The sequence below is a fragment of the Capra hircus genome, chromosome 5 (genome assembly GCF_001704415.2).
Source record: "Capra hircus breed San Clemente chromosome 5, ASM170441v1, whole genome shotgun sequence".
Lineage (NCBI taxonomy): Eukaryota > Metazoa > Chordata > Mammalia > Artiodactyla > Bovidae > Capra > Capra hircus.
Window position 1 is genome coordinate 113,626,881 of NC_030812.1, and position 18,081 is coordinate 113,644,961.

An 18,081-nucleotide genomic window follows, 5' to 3' on the forward strand; every position below is an offset into this window, starting at 1 on the left:
ATGGGAGGTTTTCTTGAAGGCGAAGCCACCTAAGGGAACACTCGGCACAGAGCCTGGCAAGCAGCCAGCACTCAGGGAGTGTCTGGTGTCATTCCATACTGAAGTGCAGACACCCCCGTCCTTGCCTCTTCCAGCACTCGATGGTCATCGACTCTCGGAACTCCTCCATCCTGCCGAAAAGAGGTGCTTTGCTGAAGGTGAACCAGGTGAGCGTTCCCTCACCTGTGGCCCCTACAGGCTCCTGGGGGACTGGGGCGTCCCTCGGGGGTGGTCACACTGTTAATACTTGCAGCTGCCTTTAGCTGTAAAGGCCATTCTGGAATGCCTCTGAGGGTGTCTGTCCGTCTCAGGGTTCCTAGCCCTGGATATGCTCTCTGCAGCTCAGACTGCCTTCACGGAGCTCAGAGTCAGGGTGAGGAGCCAGCCTCTGATGTGTCGCTCCACAGACCAGGAGCCAAGTCGTGACTTGTGGGACTGGTTTCTCAATGAGCACACGAGCCCGGGGTGTGACCCGGATACTGGCAGGGCCCAGCCGGTGACCTCGGGGAGAAGCCGGCTGGGAAGGGGGCTCCGCCCCGCTGTCTGCCTGAACTCAGTGTCAGAGGAGCAGCTGGCAATCCAATTTTCACGTGCTGTTGCTGCTGCCAAGTCACTTCAGTCGTGTCCGACTGTGTGTGGCCCCATAAATGGCAGCCCGCCAGGCTCCTCTGTCCATGGGATTCGCGAGGCAAGAGTACTGGAGTGGGTTGCCATTTCCTTCTCCCATTTTCATATGAAAATGTGCGAAATTGTGAAAGGTGGGCTAATATTCTTTTTCCAAACATTGATTGGGCCAAACAAGTCATAAAATCCTGTTACTGTTCAGTCGCTAAGTCGTGCCTGACTCTTTGCGACCCCATGGACTGTAGCGCTCCAGGCTCCTCTGTCCATGGGATTTCCTAGGCAAGAATACTGGAATAGGTTACCATTTCCTGCTCCAAGGGATTTTCCCAACCCGGGGACTGAACCCACATCTCCTGCATCGGCAGGCGGGTCTCTGCGGCTGAGCCACCGTACCGTCCTTAGCAGGCTCTGTAGTGAACGCCGGTCTTGCCAGCGTTCTCCTGGCACGCGTAACGAGTGAGCTTCTCTGTGGTTGCTCTGTGTTTGGTGACAGTGTCTCTGCCAGGCCCCGGATGCCGTCCCGAACGACCAGGACGCAGCTTCTGGGACACAGACCTGGTCTGTTGCCTTTCTGAGAATACAGAGCAGCAGCCTGTAGTGCTGACCGCAGTGACTCTGCAGTCAGTCTGTGGGCCCCGTCCCACCTGAGACCCTCCCTGACAGGAGCTGGCCGGCTACACCGGAGGGGACGTGAGCTTCTTAAAAGAAGATTTTGAGCTTCAGTTGAATAAACAACTCATCCTTGACACAGTGAGTATCTCGCCAGCAGCTTGTGACCTGTGTGTTTGGAATCTGACTAGACCGCAGTTCCCGAATATCTAGAGCTCGGAAAAGGAAATGAGAACAGTCGAGCTTGAAGCTCAAGCGCGTCATCTCTTAAGTGTGCCCAGAATTGAGGCTGCTCTGGGGAGAAGCGATAACTAGCTCCTTTAAAACTCACCTGTCAGTCATTTCACACGGAAGAGCGCCTTCCCCATTCACCACCATCTCAGAGCCATCAAGAAACGTGTCTGCAGGACATGTGTGCCGTCGTCTTTGCCTCCTGATGTTACGTCCCTAGAAATTCTGTGTCTTCACCTGACTTTGCTAGGTCTTTAGGCTCTGGGTGTCTCCAGAATCTTTGTGTTAAATGTTTTTAGCCTGGTTGGTTTAGTTCCTCCTGGTTCCCTCAGGACCTGAGGAGTGAGTGACCAGACTCTGCCCGAGGCAGCGGAGCTCCAGGCCGGGAGACACTGTGCCTTCCGTCCACTCTGCCTGGCGCCCGGGTGGCTAGGGCAGCTCTCCACACCCCACTGCTGCCTCAGAACCTGGCGGCGGGGTGCGAGTTCTGACGAAACGGTACACGCTGTTTCTTCTGACTGTGAAATCGTTTATCACTGCTTCCGATTGGTCCTGGACTTGGCGCACTCAGAGTGCGGTCCCTGCCTTTCTTTTTCTCTGCTTCTCCGGAGGCTGCCGGGGCCGATTCCTTGTCGAGTTCAGCGAGCTCTCTCCGGTCCCCTCCTGTGCCCACTCCCGGGCACTCCGTCAGCCCTCCTTGACTGCGTCATGCCTTCTTCCGAGCCTCGGTGTCTCTTCCTCAGCCTCCTTTCCCTCCGTGCAGCCCCCGGCTCTCCATCCACCCATCCGTCTGCCCGTCCGTCTGTCCTCCCACCTGTCCATCCGTGCGTACATCCGTCTCTCCCTTCTTCTCACACAGACGGGCTGGCTGCCAGGCACTGTCTGGGCACCAGGAACACCCCAGTAAATAAAGCAGTCCGTGCTCTCACACGCTGGTGGAGGGGGAGTCCCACAGGCGACGAGATGGGTATATAATCCGGCAGGTGGTGATGAGAGGCGTGAGGAGCAGGACAGCAGGCTGCGGGGGAGAAGGTGGCCGCGGGGGTGCTGCCTCGTCGTCGTTGGTCGGGGGGGGTGTCTTTGAGGAGCCCCTCCACCCTCAGTGGTGTCTTCCCCCCCACGCCAGCCCACCCAGGGACAGCCATGTGAGGTGCATAAAGCAGCTCGTTTTTAGTAATGGGCCGTGAGATTTCACTGGGGTGAGCAGGGAGTGAGGACGTGAGGGAACCAGGGGGTGGGCTCGTCGTCCTGCTGGCATTGAAGAATTGGGGTGCCCGGTGCTGGAGGGAGCGGGTGGAGAGGCCTAGGCGTGGGGGTACCTGGGGCTCCTGTGGTCACTGAGCTCAGCGGGACACACGGCCTGGTGGGCCTGTCTTGGGGCAGGGCATCAGTGTTCCTTGTCGCCCCCCTCCCTTAGGTTGTGACCATTGGGTGGCGGGGCGGGGAGGACAGTCTGTCAGGAGCGTCTTGTCCAAGGGGCGGCCGCCCCGCTGCGTGCCAGGCCCCAGCCCCTCGCCCTGTTCTGCGGCAGTCTCTCCCGTTGTTGAGCAAAGACGCATTTCTCAGAATAGAACGTGTGCTTGGCCCTCTCTGCCCACTCTGCCCCAGTTTTCATCTGTGATTCTTCCTACAGAAGCTTCTAAAAAAGAGCCCTCTGGGCAGCTTTGAAGGACGTGGACTTTGCACGTCCAAGAGGACAAGTTGGGCAGAAGCCTGTGGGGAGCACTCAGGAGATGGGGGGGCGCATGATGATGGCCGGGGGTCAGGAGCCCAGAGGGCCCACTGTGGTCTCAGGCATCACTGGGGCAGTTCTGGGCGGGGATGACGTGGCGTGAAGATTGGATCCCCGCGTGGGATCATTTATCGCCCTGACCCTGACCTGTCAGACGGAAGCGCTGTCCCCGAGGGCTGGGTTGGATGTGTGTGTCTCTGCATTCCTTTTTTTTCATTTGTTTAGTTTATTATTTATTCTTGGCCGTGCCGGGCCTTCATTGCTCTGCAGGCTTTTCTCTGGTCGGGGTGTGAGGGTTTCTCACTGTGGCAGCTTCCCTCGTTGCAGAGCGCGGGCTCCAGGGCCCTAGAGTGCAGACTCAGTAGTTGGGGTGCGTGGGCTCAGTTGCTTTGCAGCACCTGTGGTCTTCCTAGATCAAACCTGTGTCTCCAGCATCGGCAGGTGGATTCGTCACCACGGAGCCACCGGCAAAGCCCTGAATTTCTTACCTGTGGTATTTTCTTACCTGCTGCCTCCCTCTCCTGAGAGGCCAGGCGTCCTCAGGACGTGAGGCCCAGCCACAGAGGCCTTTGGATGCCAACTCCCTTGTCGGGGTCTGGTCCCCCTCCCCCATCTGCCCATGGCATGGCCCACTGGGCTTGGCTTCTCAGAAGGGAGGGGGCTGCCCAGTGTCAGAGCCAGGCCCTGCTGAGGGTTTGGGCTTGTTTTTTTTTTGCTTATGTCTCGTACGTCTTGAAACTTGAAGTTGCGAGTTACGCAGATGTCCTCAGAACGCTTCGAGCTGTGGCTCCTCCCCTGCCCGAGCCAGGAGTTCCCCTCTGCAGCCTTCACGCCCCAGCCCAGAGCTCTGCACCGGACATGTGGGGCTGCGGCCAGACCTCAGTGCATTTTCTGTCTGCTGATATTTGTTGGAAGGAAAGAAACGCTGGAAGAAAACGGTTGTTTGTTTCTATTTCAACAGGTTTTTTCAGCCTCTCTCTGGGGTGGAATGTTGGTACCCATGGGTGATAAGCCATCGAGCATTGCTGATAGGTGAGTAATGATAAATGAATGGGTGGCTTGCAGGCGGCTGCCTTTGCGTCTTTCTGGTCAGCTTCTTACAAAAGAAGTTTATTTAGGAGAGCACTTATTTCACATTTTAATTTAGTTTTTAAGTTTAAGCTAATTTCAAAATACCCTGTATAGCTTTATGCTAATTTTTTAAAAACAAGAAAGATGCAAAAAATGTATGCGAAATATAGTATCTCACCAATATACTACAGATGTGTACATAAATTTGTATGTATACACTCTCACACAAATAACACATTCACAAAAAATCGACTGACAGGAAGTACCTGTGACCCTAACAAAAGTGAGTTTGATCCCGGGGGCCCAGCCACAGGTGGGTGCCTTCAGCAGCCAACACTGCAGCACTGCACAGTCAGGAGGTGGTCGATCTGTGGCTGTGGAGGAAGCTCAGGCAGAGAGGACTGACCGCAGGGTATATTTGGATCAACCTCTGAGTTGTTCAACTGAAAGAAAGTGAAAGTCGCCCAGTGGTACCTGACTCTTTGCAACCCCATGGACTGTAGCCTACCAGCCTGCTCTGTCCATGGGATTTCCCAGGCAAGAATACTGGAGTGGGTTGCAGTTTCCTTCTCCAGGGGATCCTCCTGACCCAGGGACTGAGCCTGGGTCCCCTGCATTGCAGGCAGATTCTTTACCATCACAGCCACCAGGGAAGCCCATGGGTTGTTCAAGGATTCGCTGTAATCCCAAACGTTAACCCTGCTTGCCAGGGACAGGATTGTTTTATTACTCTCTTAAATGTTTCTCTGTGCTTCTGTAACCTACACGGGGCTTCCCTGGTGGCTCTGTGGTAAAGAATCTGCCTGTCAGTGCAGGGGATGCAGGTTCGATCCCTGGCTCGGGATGATCCACTTGAGAAGGAAACGGCAACCTGCTCCAGTGTTCTTGCCTGGGAAAGCCCATGGACAGGGGAGCCTGGCGGGCTACAGTCCATGGGGGTTGCAAAGAGTTGGACAGGACTGAGCGACTAAATGATAACCTGTATGAACTTATTTCTTTCATACTCAAACAGAATACACAATTTTTAATATGATGAAGTACCTCCCCGACCGCAAAGCTTGGATTTTATTGGCGTTCTCCGTTCTCGTGTGCATCTCCCTAGTCCTGAGATGTGCAGCGCGTGGCGGCCTGGGCCACCCAGAAGCGAGTGTGCGCCCTCTGCACTCGCGGTGTGTGACGGCGGCTTCCTCTGACAGCTCTTCCCTCTTCCAGGTTCTACCTCGGCGGACCCACGAGCGTGCGGGGCTTCAGCATGCACAGCGTCGGGCCACAGAGCGAAGGTCTGTCCTTCCCCAGAACACACCACGTTGAAAAAAACCGAAGCTGCATTTACATCTCATTTTTGAACTATGTATTTGTTTGTTTAAATTACCAAAATAATAGATACTCATGTTTCACCAGCGGAACTGACACCTAACATCCGTCACCCAGCAGGCTCGGAAAGGTGTTTATTTGTTGAGGAAATGATAGACGATGAGAAAGTATAGCTAAGCGGAACATACACAAGAGTGCCCTGTGACCCCATCATCTCAAGCTGTGAGCGTTGTGTGGTTTTAAACACACGTGTCCACATACACGTGGTGTTTTCTTACACGCTTGTGTTCTTACCTGTTTCTCCCACCACCCCCTCAATGACAGTATATGAAACGATGTTTATACGAATAAGTACTTTATCATTTTTTATGGCTGCTTATTTTATCTCATTGACAAACTGCAATTTTTTTAAGTAGTGTACTTCATTTAAAATTAAGAAAAAATGCACATAGTAAAAGTAAGCAATAAGCATGCATTTTTATAAAAAGACTCAGAGGAAATACAGCTAAACAGCAGTCATGGGTTTATCTGGGTGATGGGACTGATGGATGATTTTTAGTAAGGTTTTTAAAGTGCGTTTCTGCACTTTGCAAACTTTTTACACTTTTATATTAAGCTTATTTGTTTACTGAGATATAGTCAGTTTATAATATTACATAAATTTCAGTTGTGCTTATATTAAGCTTATTTGTTTACTGAGATATAGTCAGTTTATAATATTACATAAATTTCAGTTGTGCAGCGTAGTGATTCATAAAATGTCGACTCTATACGCTGTGTAATGGGCTTTATTTTTGAGAGTAGTTGTAGGTTTAATGGAAAACTTGGGCACCAAGTGCAGAGCTCACCGTACACGCCCGTAGGATCCTTTATCACTAGTCCTGTGTTAGTGTGGGACGGTTGTCACAACCCATGAGCCAGCAGCGATGTGCTGCTGCGGCTGCTAAATCGCTCAGTTGTGTCCCACTCTGTGCAACCCTGTGGACTGTAGCCCACCAGGCTCCTCTGTCCGTGGGATTCTCCAGGCAAGAGTACCGGAGCAGGCTGCCATTTCCTTCTCCAGGTACTGACATGTTACTACCAACTAAGCTGCATGGTTCCCGTGGGCATCCCCCGCCTATGCTGTGAAGTGTCCGGGTTTTGACAGATGGGTGATGGCACGCATCCATCCAGCGTTCACCCCCGAACCTTCGCTGGGCTCCACCTGTTTGTTCCTCCCTCCCTGCCTCCTCCTCTGCTCCTGATGGCCTCTGACCTTCCTTCACTACTTCCCTGGTTTTGCCTTTTCCAGAATGTCATATGGTTGGAGTCATAGAGTGTATGTGCTTTTCAGACTGGCTTTTTTGACAAAACAGTACGCATTTCAGGTTCCTCGGTCTCTTTTTTTTCTTCTTTTGGTCAATGTGTTTATCAAATTTGTGTGTGTGTGTGTGTGTGTCTAAGGAGCTGTGTGTGTGTGTGTGTGTGTGTATCTTAATTGGAGTATAGCTGATTTATAGTATTGCATTAGTTTCGGATGTCCACTACAGTGATTCAGTCCTCTGTGTCTTTTCATAGCTTGATTGCTCATATCTTTTTATCACCAAATAATGCTCCCCCCACTGCATGGCTGTCCCACAGGGTGTTTTATCCGTTTACCTGTTGAAGGACATCTTGCTTGCAGGACATCCAACTTTTTGCAGTTACAAGTAAAGCTGATAGAGATATCTGTGTGCGGCTTTTTTTTATCTGGACGTAAGATTTTTCAGCTCGTTTGGGTAAAAACCAAGGAGTGCAATTGCTGGATTGTATGGTAAAATTATGTTTAGCTTTGTAAGAAAATGCCAGACTGTCCTCCAAAATAGCGATACCATTTTGCAAATGACTCAGAAAGATAAAAGCCTTATCATTTTTAATGGCTGCATATTTCACGTGCTTGCCATACTGTGACCTTTCTAAATCAAATCCCAAGTGTTAGACATTTATAGACTGTTTTGTTTTTTTCTTATTTTAAATAACTATGTGTCAGTGAATAACCTCGCTCAATCTTTGTGTTTATCTATAAGCTTTACTGTATAATATAAAGTTCTAGGTTGTAATTGCCAGATCCGTGGATTTTGAGTATCCTCAAGGGTTTATATTGTGCTCAATCATAGTCTGTCTAGCAGAGTGTGAGCATTCCTGTTTCAGGAACTCTCTCCAGTCCTTGACATTTTATTAGAGAATTGCCATGTGTTATGAAAAACATCGTATAGATAGGACACATGTTATTACATTATAAAATAGTCTATCCTGATTTTCTTAACTTTTTTTAAACATCTTTGTTGCTCCTATTTTATATTATTAAAAATAGTGATCATCCACAGCATAAATTTTTGTATAAAATATAAATTATTTCTTTTCATTTGCTGTTAGGATGCTTTTATTAGTCTGTCCTTTTCTCTTGGAAAAGTAACAGTTTCTTTTTTCATTGTAGCAAGTATTATTTAGTGACTAGATAAAAGTTTTGGAGTCTTCCATTTGCCTGAAAATTAAAACACAGCGATGTTTTATTTAATTACCTATTAAAAGGCCATTGGTAGGATTCTGTGAGCAAGGGTGTAAATCACCGTAACTTTTCATGAAAGCAGTTTGACAATACTTATCAACAGCCTAAAACATACATACATACATACATACATATATATATATATATGTACAAGAACTAGAAGTGAATGGCAACCCGCTCCAGTATTCTTGCCTGGAAAATCCCGTGGACAGAGGATCCAGGCTGGCTACAGTCTGTAGGGGTTGCAGGGTCGGACACGACTGAGTGACTAACACACACAGATAACAGCACTGAAACCTGGAGCCCAGATGCCCGCCAGCCGCAGGACAGGCAGCTAAACGGTGTGTCTTCACACCGTGGTTTATGATATAGCAGAGAGGATGAGCAAGTTAGAGCCACTGATGGGGTGGCCTGAACAAACTTAAGAAACATACGCCTCCCCCCAAAAGAGTCAGCCCCAGCAGGTGCATGCTCTGTGACTGTCTGTGCAAAGTGGCGGCCGGGTAAAGGGCTCCGTGCTGTCGGGCAACAGGCTATGGTTGCCCTTGGTGTGGGTGGTGATTTGAAGGGGGCACAGGGCCTCCCCAGGGCGCTGCGTGTGTCTGTCTCTTGGTCTGGGTGCTCACTGGATTGTGTGTTCTGGGCCTGGAAATTCACTGCATTGTACACTTAGGATGTGTGTGCTTTTTGTGTATATTATACTTCAAATGGTTTAAAACCGTGTGCATGTGCAGGAAAGCCCATCACAGGTTAACGTCCACTCTCAAGAAGTTCAGCACCGACAGGACAGTAGTCAAGGGGTAGGTCTTTACATTGGGCTTCCCTGGTGACTCAGTTGGTAAAGAGTCAGCCTCCAGTGTGGGAGACTGCCTGCAGGAGGCCAGGCAGGTTCCATCTGTGCCCCAGGAGATACCCTGGAGCAGGAAATGGCGGTCCACTCCAGTATTCTTGCTTGGGAAATCTCACGGACAGAGGAGCCTGGTGGGCTACAGACTATGGGGTCAAAGACGCAGACGTGACTTAGCGACCGAACCACAGGTCATTGCGTTATGGTCCATATATGTGGTTATTCAGGCATCAAAATCGCATTTTCAAAGAATAAGAAGTCTTAGAAGAAGTGCTTATAGTACAGTAAGTGAAAAGCAAATCAAGACTGAAAGATATGCACATATATACTTACATTTTATTTTCTTAGTTGATATTTCATTGTAATTCATTGAAAGGAAGGACACTGGGATGTTAGCTGGTTTTCTCTTAAAGGTAGAAATTAAAGGAGAATTTCCTTTTTTATACCCCCACGATGAGAATAAAAGAGGTTATTTAAGGAAGGAGAGGAACGCTTGCTGGGAAATGAAAAGCAGGCCCGGTTGATCTCCGGCGCTCGGTCCGGTGTTTCCTCTAGAACTTCAGTGTTGACGGGGGTGAGGAGACGCTGGAGTCTCTAAGTGAATAAGCAGTTCATCCCTTGAGGTTAATCTCGGAGACAACCTGTAGTCTTCTTTGTCATGTCAGGTCATTTTGTATTAAAGGAGACCGAGGCACTTTACAAATGGTATTTGGTAACAAAGTATAAACAGTTCAGAGGGTTTTGTTTTAATGTTGTGGCTATTTGTAGTTGAAATAATAGGGACATTTGTAGAAGTAATTTGTATTATTATGCATTATGTAAACAAACAAACAAAACCCCAAGTGGTCAAGAACCTTTGAGAACGAGCCTCTTCTGTGAAGACGTTGAGCTGGGACGGTGTCCTTATGCAGCGGGGAGCAGGCCCTCCGTACCTTTGGGTCAGTAGCTAGTCTGACCATTTCCAGAAACTGCGGAGGCATTTTCTGCATTTTGTCTCTCTGTAGTGCCGTCTTGAAATTTCTGCAGAATAATGCATTTCATTTGCCAAGCAACAATGATCTGGTCATCTGCAGTTGCGGAGAAAGCGATTTCCGTTAGTTCACTTGTTTTATTTTAAGCATTTCACAGATACGATCAATTACTGGTTTCATTCTTTCCTAAATGATGTATTAGCTTTTTTTTTTTTTTTTTCAGTTAAAGCAAATTATAAAACAAACCAAGAGAATAAGAAACATTGTTTAAAAGGAGGCCGACAGCCTCAGCGGTTAGAAGAGCAGTTGCTCGTGGGCCAGGCATGGAGTGTGTCCTGATCACAGCACACCCCTCGCTTTTATTCATGGTGGGCCGTCGGGGTGGTCTTGAACCTGTGAACTCGTTTTGATCTGCGCTCCTTCCTTGCCTAGGTGACTACCTGGGTGGGGAAGCCTACTGGGCCGGCGGGCTGCACCTGTACACCCCGTTACCCTTCCGGCCCGGCCAGGGTGGCTTTGGCGAGCTCTTCAGGACACACTTCTTCCTCAACGCAGGGAACCTCTGCAACCTCAACTACGGTAAGACTTGGACTCCTTAGCGGCCAGTCGGCACACCTGACCTTATGTTTCAAAGTACAGGACGCGAGCAGGGATCTGTCTCCTTTAGACTGCTGTGCTCAGTCGCTCAGCCGTGTCTGACCCCATGGACTGTGGCCCGCCAGGCTCCTCTGTCCAAGGGATTTCCAGGCAAGAACACTGGAATGGGTTGCCGCTTCCTTCTCCAGGGGATCTTCCCGACCCAGGGATTAAACCTTCGTCCCTTGTGTCTCCTGCATTGGCAGGCGGGTTCTTTACTCCTAAGCCACCTGGGAAGCCCCTGGTTTAGATTATGTCATCTTTAAATGTACCAACTATGCCCTGGAGGAGAAAATGGTAACCCATTCCAGTATTCTTGCTGGGAAAATTCCATAGACTGAGGAGCCTCGTGGGCTACCATCCGTAGGGTGGTGAAGAGCTGGGCACGACTGAGCGAGCACGCACGTGGTCGCCTTCGATGCCCACATCATCTGATACAACGCCCAGAGTAAAGCGATTGGTTACATGACGAAAACATACGTGAAAAACCATCTGGTGCTCTCTTGCCAAAAAAAAAAAGTATTTATTTAGCAAACATTTCTCAAGCAGCAACTCTGTGCCGGTCATTAAAGCTACAGAGCCAGTCTCTTCCTCTCGGAGCTCAGGGCTGGGTGAGGGGCACAGACGTATCCAGCAGCAGGGGCGTGGGAGGTGTCTAGAAACCAAGGCTTGGAGTCAAGCTTCCTGGGTGCTCAGGGGATGGGGAAAATGCCATCCTAGGCAAAGGGACCAGAACGCGCCGGGCCCAGAGTATGGAGAGGCCCGCGTCCTGGGGCGGCGAGGCAGTGTGGTCCCCAGCCCTGTCTTGAGTTTGGACCTAGTGTCACTTTCGTGCATTCTCCTCGAAGAGCTCGACCTGGCTCTCACGATGATCGGAGGCCACACGGAGAGTGAGAGCTAGGGCTGTCTGCAGACAGCGAGTGGGGGGGCTGCGTGCGGTTGGTCACGCCCCCTTCCCCTATCTTTTCAGGGGAGGGCCCCAAAGCCCACATCCGGAAGCTGGCCGAGTGCATCCGCTGGTCCTACGGGGCAGGCATCGTCCTCAGGCTGGGCAACATCGCGCGGCTGGAGCTCAACTACTGCGTCCCCATGGGCGTGCAGCGCGGGGACAGGTAGGTGCGGGGGTCCTCTCGAGAGGCACATGGCACTCTCCCATCACCGTACTTTGTTTGAACCTGCTTCATCACTGGCATCACCGACTCAATGAACAGGAGTTGGAGCAAACTCTAGGAGATCGTGAAGGACAGGGAAGCCTGGTGTGCTACAGTCCACGGGGTCACAAAGAGTCAGACACGACTTAGCAACTCAGCAGCAGCAATCACTTCACCAACAGCCTTTAAGATTCAAGACTTTAGGAGAAATTGAATAGTTGGCAAAGGAGTGAAAATACAGGGACTTTTCTCCGCGGGGTTTTTCTTTCCATCTGGTTTGGAGGACAGGCTGTGGGGTATCCTTGTCCCCCGACCTCACGCTGTTTGTACTTGTTGCCGAGCAGCGGGAGCCCTCCGGGCAGGCTGGCTGGAGGCGGTGGCCGGCGCTGCTGGCCTGTGCTGAGGGAGATGAGGTGTTGCTGTGGGGCCGGGAGCCGGAAAGGCTGGGATGGACGCAGCTCTGCACCCTCCAGAGCCTTCTTTGGGCGGCAGAGGAACAGGCTGTCTGGCATTTCTCCAGCTGTCATGGATTTGTGCTGAAGAAGAAATTAATGCTGTTTCTTGAAGTGTTTGGTGCTCATTTTAGAAAGTTCAAGAAGCCCAGAGATATCATGCTGCTAAGTCGCTTCAGTCGTGTCTGACTTTGTGTGACCCCATAGACAGCAGCCCACCAGGCTCCCCCATCCCTGAGATTCTCCAGGCAAGAACACTGGAGTGGGTTGCCATTTCCTTCTCCAATGCATGAAAGTGAAAAGTGAAAGGGAAGTCGCTCAGTCGTGTCCAACTCTTCGCGACCCCATGGACTGCAGCCTACCAGGCTCCTCCATCCATGGGATTTTCCAGGCAAGAGTACTGGAGTGGGGTGCCATTGCCTTCTCCAGAGATATCATCATGTTAGTATGTAATACCACGGACTGGCGGCTTAGAGAGCAGACGTGGATCCCTCACTGTCTGGGGGCTGGGAAGGCTGGGGTCAGGATGCTGGCAGGTTCGGTTCGTGGCCCAGGGTGCCCTTCCTCGTCGGCGGGTGGCACCTTCTCTCTGCGTCCTCACCTGGGGACAGAGCAAGGTCTCTGGTGTCTCTCCTCACAGGGACACTGAGCCCACCAAGGACCCCGTCCTGGCTGAGCTCCCTCGTCTGTGGTGACTGGGTCACCTCTCCAGGTCCCGTCACGTGGGCTTAGGGTTCGGGCCTCAGCTTGTGCGGGTGGGGAGGCCACGTGTTTCTGTTAACCTCTGAGTATCTTCACACGCACGCAGTTCAGAGTCTCGATGGCTGTGTGTTTTTCTCCTTGGTGTTCTGTCTGTGGTCCGCCGTGATGCTGAGTCATCGTCTCCCAGGCATCCGGCACCGAGCTGTGGTCTGCGATGCTGGAGGGGGTCCCGCGCCGCCTCCGCTCCCTCCTCTTTTCGCCCAGCGCGGGGGGGTGGCAGTGTTCTGGGAGGGGCTGTGTCGGGGGGTCTCAGTGTTCTGGTTTCACCCAGCGCGGGGGGTGGCGGTGTTCTGGGAGGGGCTGTGTCGGGGGCCTTCCGACCAGGCTGTGTTCTTAGGCACGGGTCAGCGTCCAACAGCCGAGTCCCCTGTGGCTGTCGGCCCAGCGCTGTCTGCCCTGCCCGTCTCGCTGGAAGGCTGGCTCAGGCCGGGGCCACCAAGCCGCCCATGGTGTCGGAGCCCTTCCTCCCTGCGCCCTCACAGGTCTGCGGCTCTGACCACGGTCAGCGCCCCTCCACACCTTGCCTGTTCTCGGCACGGAGCAGAGCCGAGGAGGGTCTGGGTGCTCAGGCTGGGTGTTCTCTGGAGCGCAGCTCGGCCGCCGTGTGGCCCGGGGTGAATGGCGTAACCTTTCCGGGCCTGTTTTCACGTCTAGACAGTGGCGCTAGTGGTAGTGACCGCTCTGCCGGTTTAGGGGCTGATTGAGTGAGCATCCGTGCACGTGCAGAGCCGTGTCTGGTGTGGTGTCAGCAGGGCTGGTTGCTCCTCATGTTGCTGCTGTGACCGGTGCAGTCGCCCTGGCCAGCTGCTCCCCTGGGAAGCACAGTGGGTCCCCCGCTCTCCCCCCGTCTGCAGGGTGCCCGGGGCTGCCGCCTGGCTCACTGTGATGGAGACACGTAATAGCGATGGGTGACGTGTCCTGATTTCAGGGAGAGTGCAGCGTGGGCGATCGGGCACTTTGCCCAGGGCCGGGCTTGTCTACTAGGTGACATCTTAGCTGCCCGCCACAGGTGTGGCCCCGGGCTCCCTGGTGTAATACCCAGGTGCTCACTGATCCCTTGCAGGGAGGGGCCGAGGTGCAGTGCTGACCCTGCACCCACCCTGGGATGGAGTCACAGAGAGCCATCCGAGCCGGCGCTTCTCAAGCCGTAATGGGCCTGGGTGGGCAGGACGATGGTGTGTGTGTCCGTCAGGGGTGCCAGGGGGCGCCAGCCCTCTGAGTCCAGAGTGCGCGCTGTTCCCTCCACCTCCGATGCCAGCAGAGGAGCCCAGCACCCCGCCGCTCGCTCAGAGACCCCCGCGGTGAGGCTGTGCCAACCCCCGCCCCGCGGGCAAAAGCGTGCAAAGATGAAAACCGTCTCTTGTCTCCTCATGCACACTTTGACTCGCTACCAGCTTCTCTGTCTCAGAGAGTACCCAGGCTGTCTCCATGACGATTGTTTGGTGGAGATTAGTCCCGATCATACAAATAAAGAGGTCACAGATGCTCCTTGTTACCGGGGAGCCTGGACACACGGGTGGCGTTTTCGCTGTAGCTCGGCTGTTTCACCGTGACTGTCAGCCGTGGAGGAGCGGCCACGGCCCCGCGACTGGCTGCGCTGCGGGTGGGCTGCAGGCCCAGCCCCTGCCTGTCCCTGGCTGTGCGACCTGGGTCCGCCCCACTGGCTTTGGGGAGGCTTCCCGTCCTTCCGGCTGAAGTGTGGGTGCAGCGTCCTCGGAGGCCACTGGGTGTCGCTGTGCTCCCAGAATCGAGGCTCTGGGGAAGCCCGGCTGGGTCCACTTGCCTCGCAGACTCTGCAGGGAGCCGGCGTGTTCCCCTCTCCCCTCTGTTCCCTCTCTTCAGGTTAAGTCTGAGAAATGTAGTTCAGATATTAATGTCAGCTGTGAGTTCCGGAAGGAGGGAGCAGGCCGTGCACGGGACATTTAGACCAGGACACAAGGCTGCGCCGCCCCCTGAGCCGCGGCGGGTCCGTCTTAGGGCCGTGGCGGTTGCAGCGCTTGCTGCCGCGCACGGTGTCCCTGTGCAGGGGGCTCTCTTCACTCAGTGCATGGCTCCGTCTGAAGTCTTCTCATCGGAACTGGAAGTTGTTTGATCTTTATTTCTGAAATCAGGCAGCTGGCAGGATGGGGAATCGTGTGTGTGCAGAACATCCGTAGAAACCGCCCCTGACACCCCCGAGTTAACGCAGTCACTCTGTAATTAGGGTCTCAGACCTTTACAGAGATGGAGACCATAGTGAAATGCTTGGTGCGTTTTGTACCGGAGGTGACACAGGACACCGTTGCCTCTGAGCTCTGATGTGACCACTCTGTGCCCTGCTGATGGAGGTCCCTGGAGACCCGCTTGGGACTCGGGCGGCTCTGCCTGGGAGGGCAGCGTGTGGTCAGTGACGGAGGAGGACAGGAAGTGGGTCGCGGCGGCTGCTGAGGGTGTGAGAGGGCCTCCTGGAGGGGGTGATACCTGACTGGAAACTTCTGGAAGGACAGCTGGAGCCAGGGGGCAAATGCAGGAGATGCCTGCGGGCACCAGCTTGCACCCCTTCTGCAGGGGCAGAAGCGAGGCGTGGGGTGGCCCTTGATGTTGGGCAGGGACTAAGTTCCGGGCACTCTCGTCCCCTCCCGTCTCCTCTGGCCTTTTCCCCTCGGGCACACACCAGGGTCTCTGAGTTCTGGCCCTCATCAGCCTGCCTCCCGCTGAGTTGCCCGTGCCAGATTCAGGCCCGGGGCCTGCACGGGGAGGATGAGAGCGTGATGCTGGGGGACCCTGCAGGGCCGGAGACCGTGCCAGCGGGAGGGGGCGACTGAAGACACAGGCGATTTCTGAGGCGCCTCCTGAGTTACAGACTTACAACTTACAGGAGACACAGAACAGGATGACGGGTGATTGGTGAGGCTGTCTGCACGCTCCTGGCATCAGCGACACCGTTCTGGGTATGTGTAGCGAGTATCTTTCCTGTGACACGTTTATACGGTCTCTGAACATAAACATGCGCTTGTAAAGTTGTTTAATCTGTTTATATAGTTCAAGTAAACGAGCCTTTATTGGAATGCCTGCTTGTTTCTGAACCATGTAAACCTAGGACTTGACTTATTTTTATCTTGTAGCCTATTTTCAGACACTTTCCTAAATAGCGAATGTAGGCATTGGTCCCCCTTTTATGGACCCGAAAATATAAAAGGTAAAGACACGTTGTTTGGATCTCAGCGGAATTAAGCTGTGCACACACAGTCGCGGTCCTGATTGTGGGTCTTTGCCATTTAAGGACAGTGGTGAGGTTTACTCAGGGTCACGTTGGGGCTGGACTGTGGCCGCCCCTTCTGGTCAGGTGACTTCTGCTGACGCCGTTGGTCAGTGAGCACCCTTGACCCTGCAGGCGGTCAGTGGCAACAGCAGTGATTCTCTGTGTCGAGTCTCTCAATTGATCAGGTTATTTTGTCCCCTGCTCACTCAGGCTGAAAACCGCCATCTGTCTGCTCTCGTGCGTCTGAAGCTCCAGGGGCGGGGAGGGCGAGGCACAGGTGTTGTGGCAGTACACCATCAGCTCTCCTCTGATTGAGGGGGCTGCTCTTGTCCAGTTTTTCTGGAAACTGTCAGAACTTGCAAAAACACGCCGTGTTCCGCAAACACGTCGTCAACTGCCGGTTGGGATTTGGAACTCTGCTTTCGCTGGAATCTTCTGCTTCCTGGTGTTGTGACCCCAGGACCATACAGCCCTGGTCCTGCCTCTGAGCCTGGCCAGCAGTTGGACAGTGCGGGAGACCACCTTCCGTGCCGGGGGCCCTTCTTGGCCTGGTGGGCACTGACATCGCTGGGGGGTCCCAGGAACGCACCTCGGCCGGTGATTCTCAGCCTGTGTGTGGCCAGGGCAGGGGCCAGGCCGTCATGGACATGGCCAGGCCCTCGGGCACGCGTGCATCTGGGTGCGGAGCTCGGCTCCCAGGACCCTGCCGTGAGCACAGCCGCCTCCTCGCTGCTCGGCCTCCTTGCCCATCTGATCTTGGGCCCAGGGGCCTGTCAGCTGGTGATCAACAGTGCACAGAAGGGAACCTGCGAAAGTTTCGGTGGGTGGCAGATGCTGCAACCTACGTGACCTCCTGTGTCTTTCCTGCGAGAGGAGCAAAGAGGTGGTCGGGACAAACCCTGCTGGGCTGTGGGTTCTGCTGTTGCCAGACCCTGGGACTCCTCTGGTTTTGCCCTCCCGGCTCCCTCCCCGACCTCCCTGGGACATCCTGGTAGCCTTAGAAACAAACAAAGCTTCCCCCCACCACCTCCACCACCCCCACCAGAGTTTTGTTGTTGATGACTGTTTTGCTCCGAGGTCCTCTTGTTGTCTCCAGTTGGGTCAGGACTGGGGAAACAGGAGTAGAGGAGGAAGCAGGGAGGGGGATTTGTGTCTCCCGTTTCGTTCCCTCGTCCGTCCTCCAAATGCAGAGGAGGGAGCAGCCAGGGCCAGCGGGTGAGGCCGAGCAGCCAGGAGGGCCCGGGCCTCCTGAGAGGCAGGGCTGTGGGCCTTGTGTTTGAGCCGTGCACGTCTCTGGATCTGACAGCAGCGGGGCGAGCAGGGCAGACCCGAGCGTTGACTTCCTGTCGTAAGAGAAAGCACTTTGTTTTCCAGGATCTGTGACGGCGTCCAGTTTGGAGCTGGGATCAGGTTCCTGTAGTGGATGCGGCGCGGCCCCCGGCCCCCCAGCAGCGGCTCCAGGACCCAGGCAGCACTGACGTTCTCGGGGCCACTCTCTCTCTCCAGACAGACACGCTTCACGGATCCTTCGACTGCAGTCCTTGTGGGAAACCATGTCAATAAATTTTCAAATACAGATCCTCGGCCGCGTCGTGGATGGGAGTTCCTCTCCGAGGCTGCGCATGCCGCGTTCTCGGAGGTCAGGTGGCTTTGTGCGTGTTCCTTCGTGCGTGCCGCCGGGTGAGGGGCCGGTCAGGCGTCTCCCGATTCCCCTTTCATCCCGGACTCTTCGGGTCTCAGTGCTCAGTTGCCACAGATTAGGTGGAATCAGCAATGGGATGGCTGTTAGCAAACTGTAAAACAGCATTAGAAAGCGTTATTAGTATCCTCATCCCTGGGCTTCCCTGGTGAGTGGCTCCGTGGTGAAGAGTCTG

The 18,081-nt window shown here is 53.6% G+C and overlaps 1 protein-coding gene across 1 annotated transcript in view; it reads left to right on the forward strand.

Moving 5' to 3' along the window:
• The window catches only part of SAMM50 (SAMM50 sorting and assembly machinery component), a 31,116-nt gene extending 13,326 nt beyond the window's left edge, over positions 1-17,790 (forward strand). The window contains exons 9-15 of the mRNA XM_018048880.1: positions 135-206; positions 1,327-1,413; positions 4,197-4,267; positions 5,519-5,586; positions 10,398-10,544; positions 11,572-11,713; positions 17,582-17,790. Of these exons, the coding sequence (XP_017904369.1) occupies positions 135-206; positions 1,327-1,413; positions 4,197-4,267; positions 5,519-5,586; positions 10,398-10,544; positions 11,572-11,713; positions 17,582-17,627 (633 nt within the window). The 3' untranslated portion in view covers positions 17,628-17,790. The remainder of the gene's footprint in view (positions 1-134; positions 207-1,326; positions 1,414-4,196; positions 4,268-5,518; positions 5,587-10,397; positions 10,545-11,571; positions 11,714-17,581) is intronic.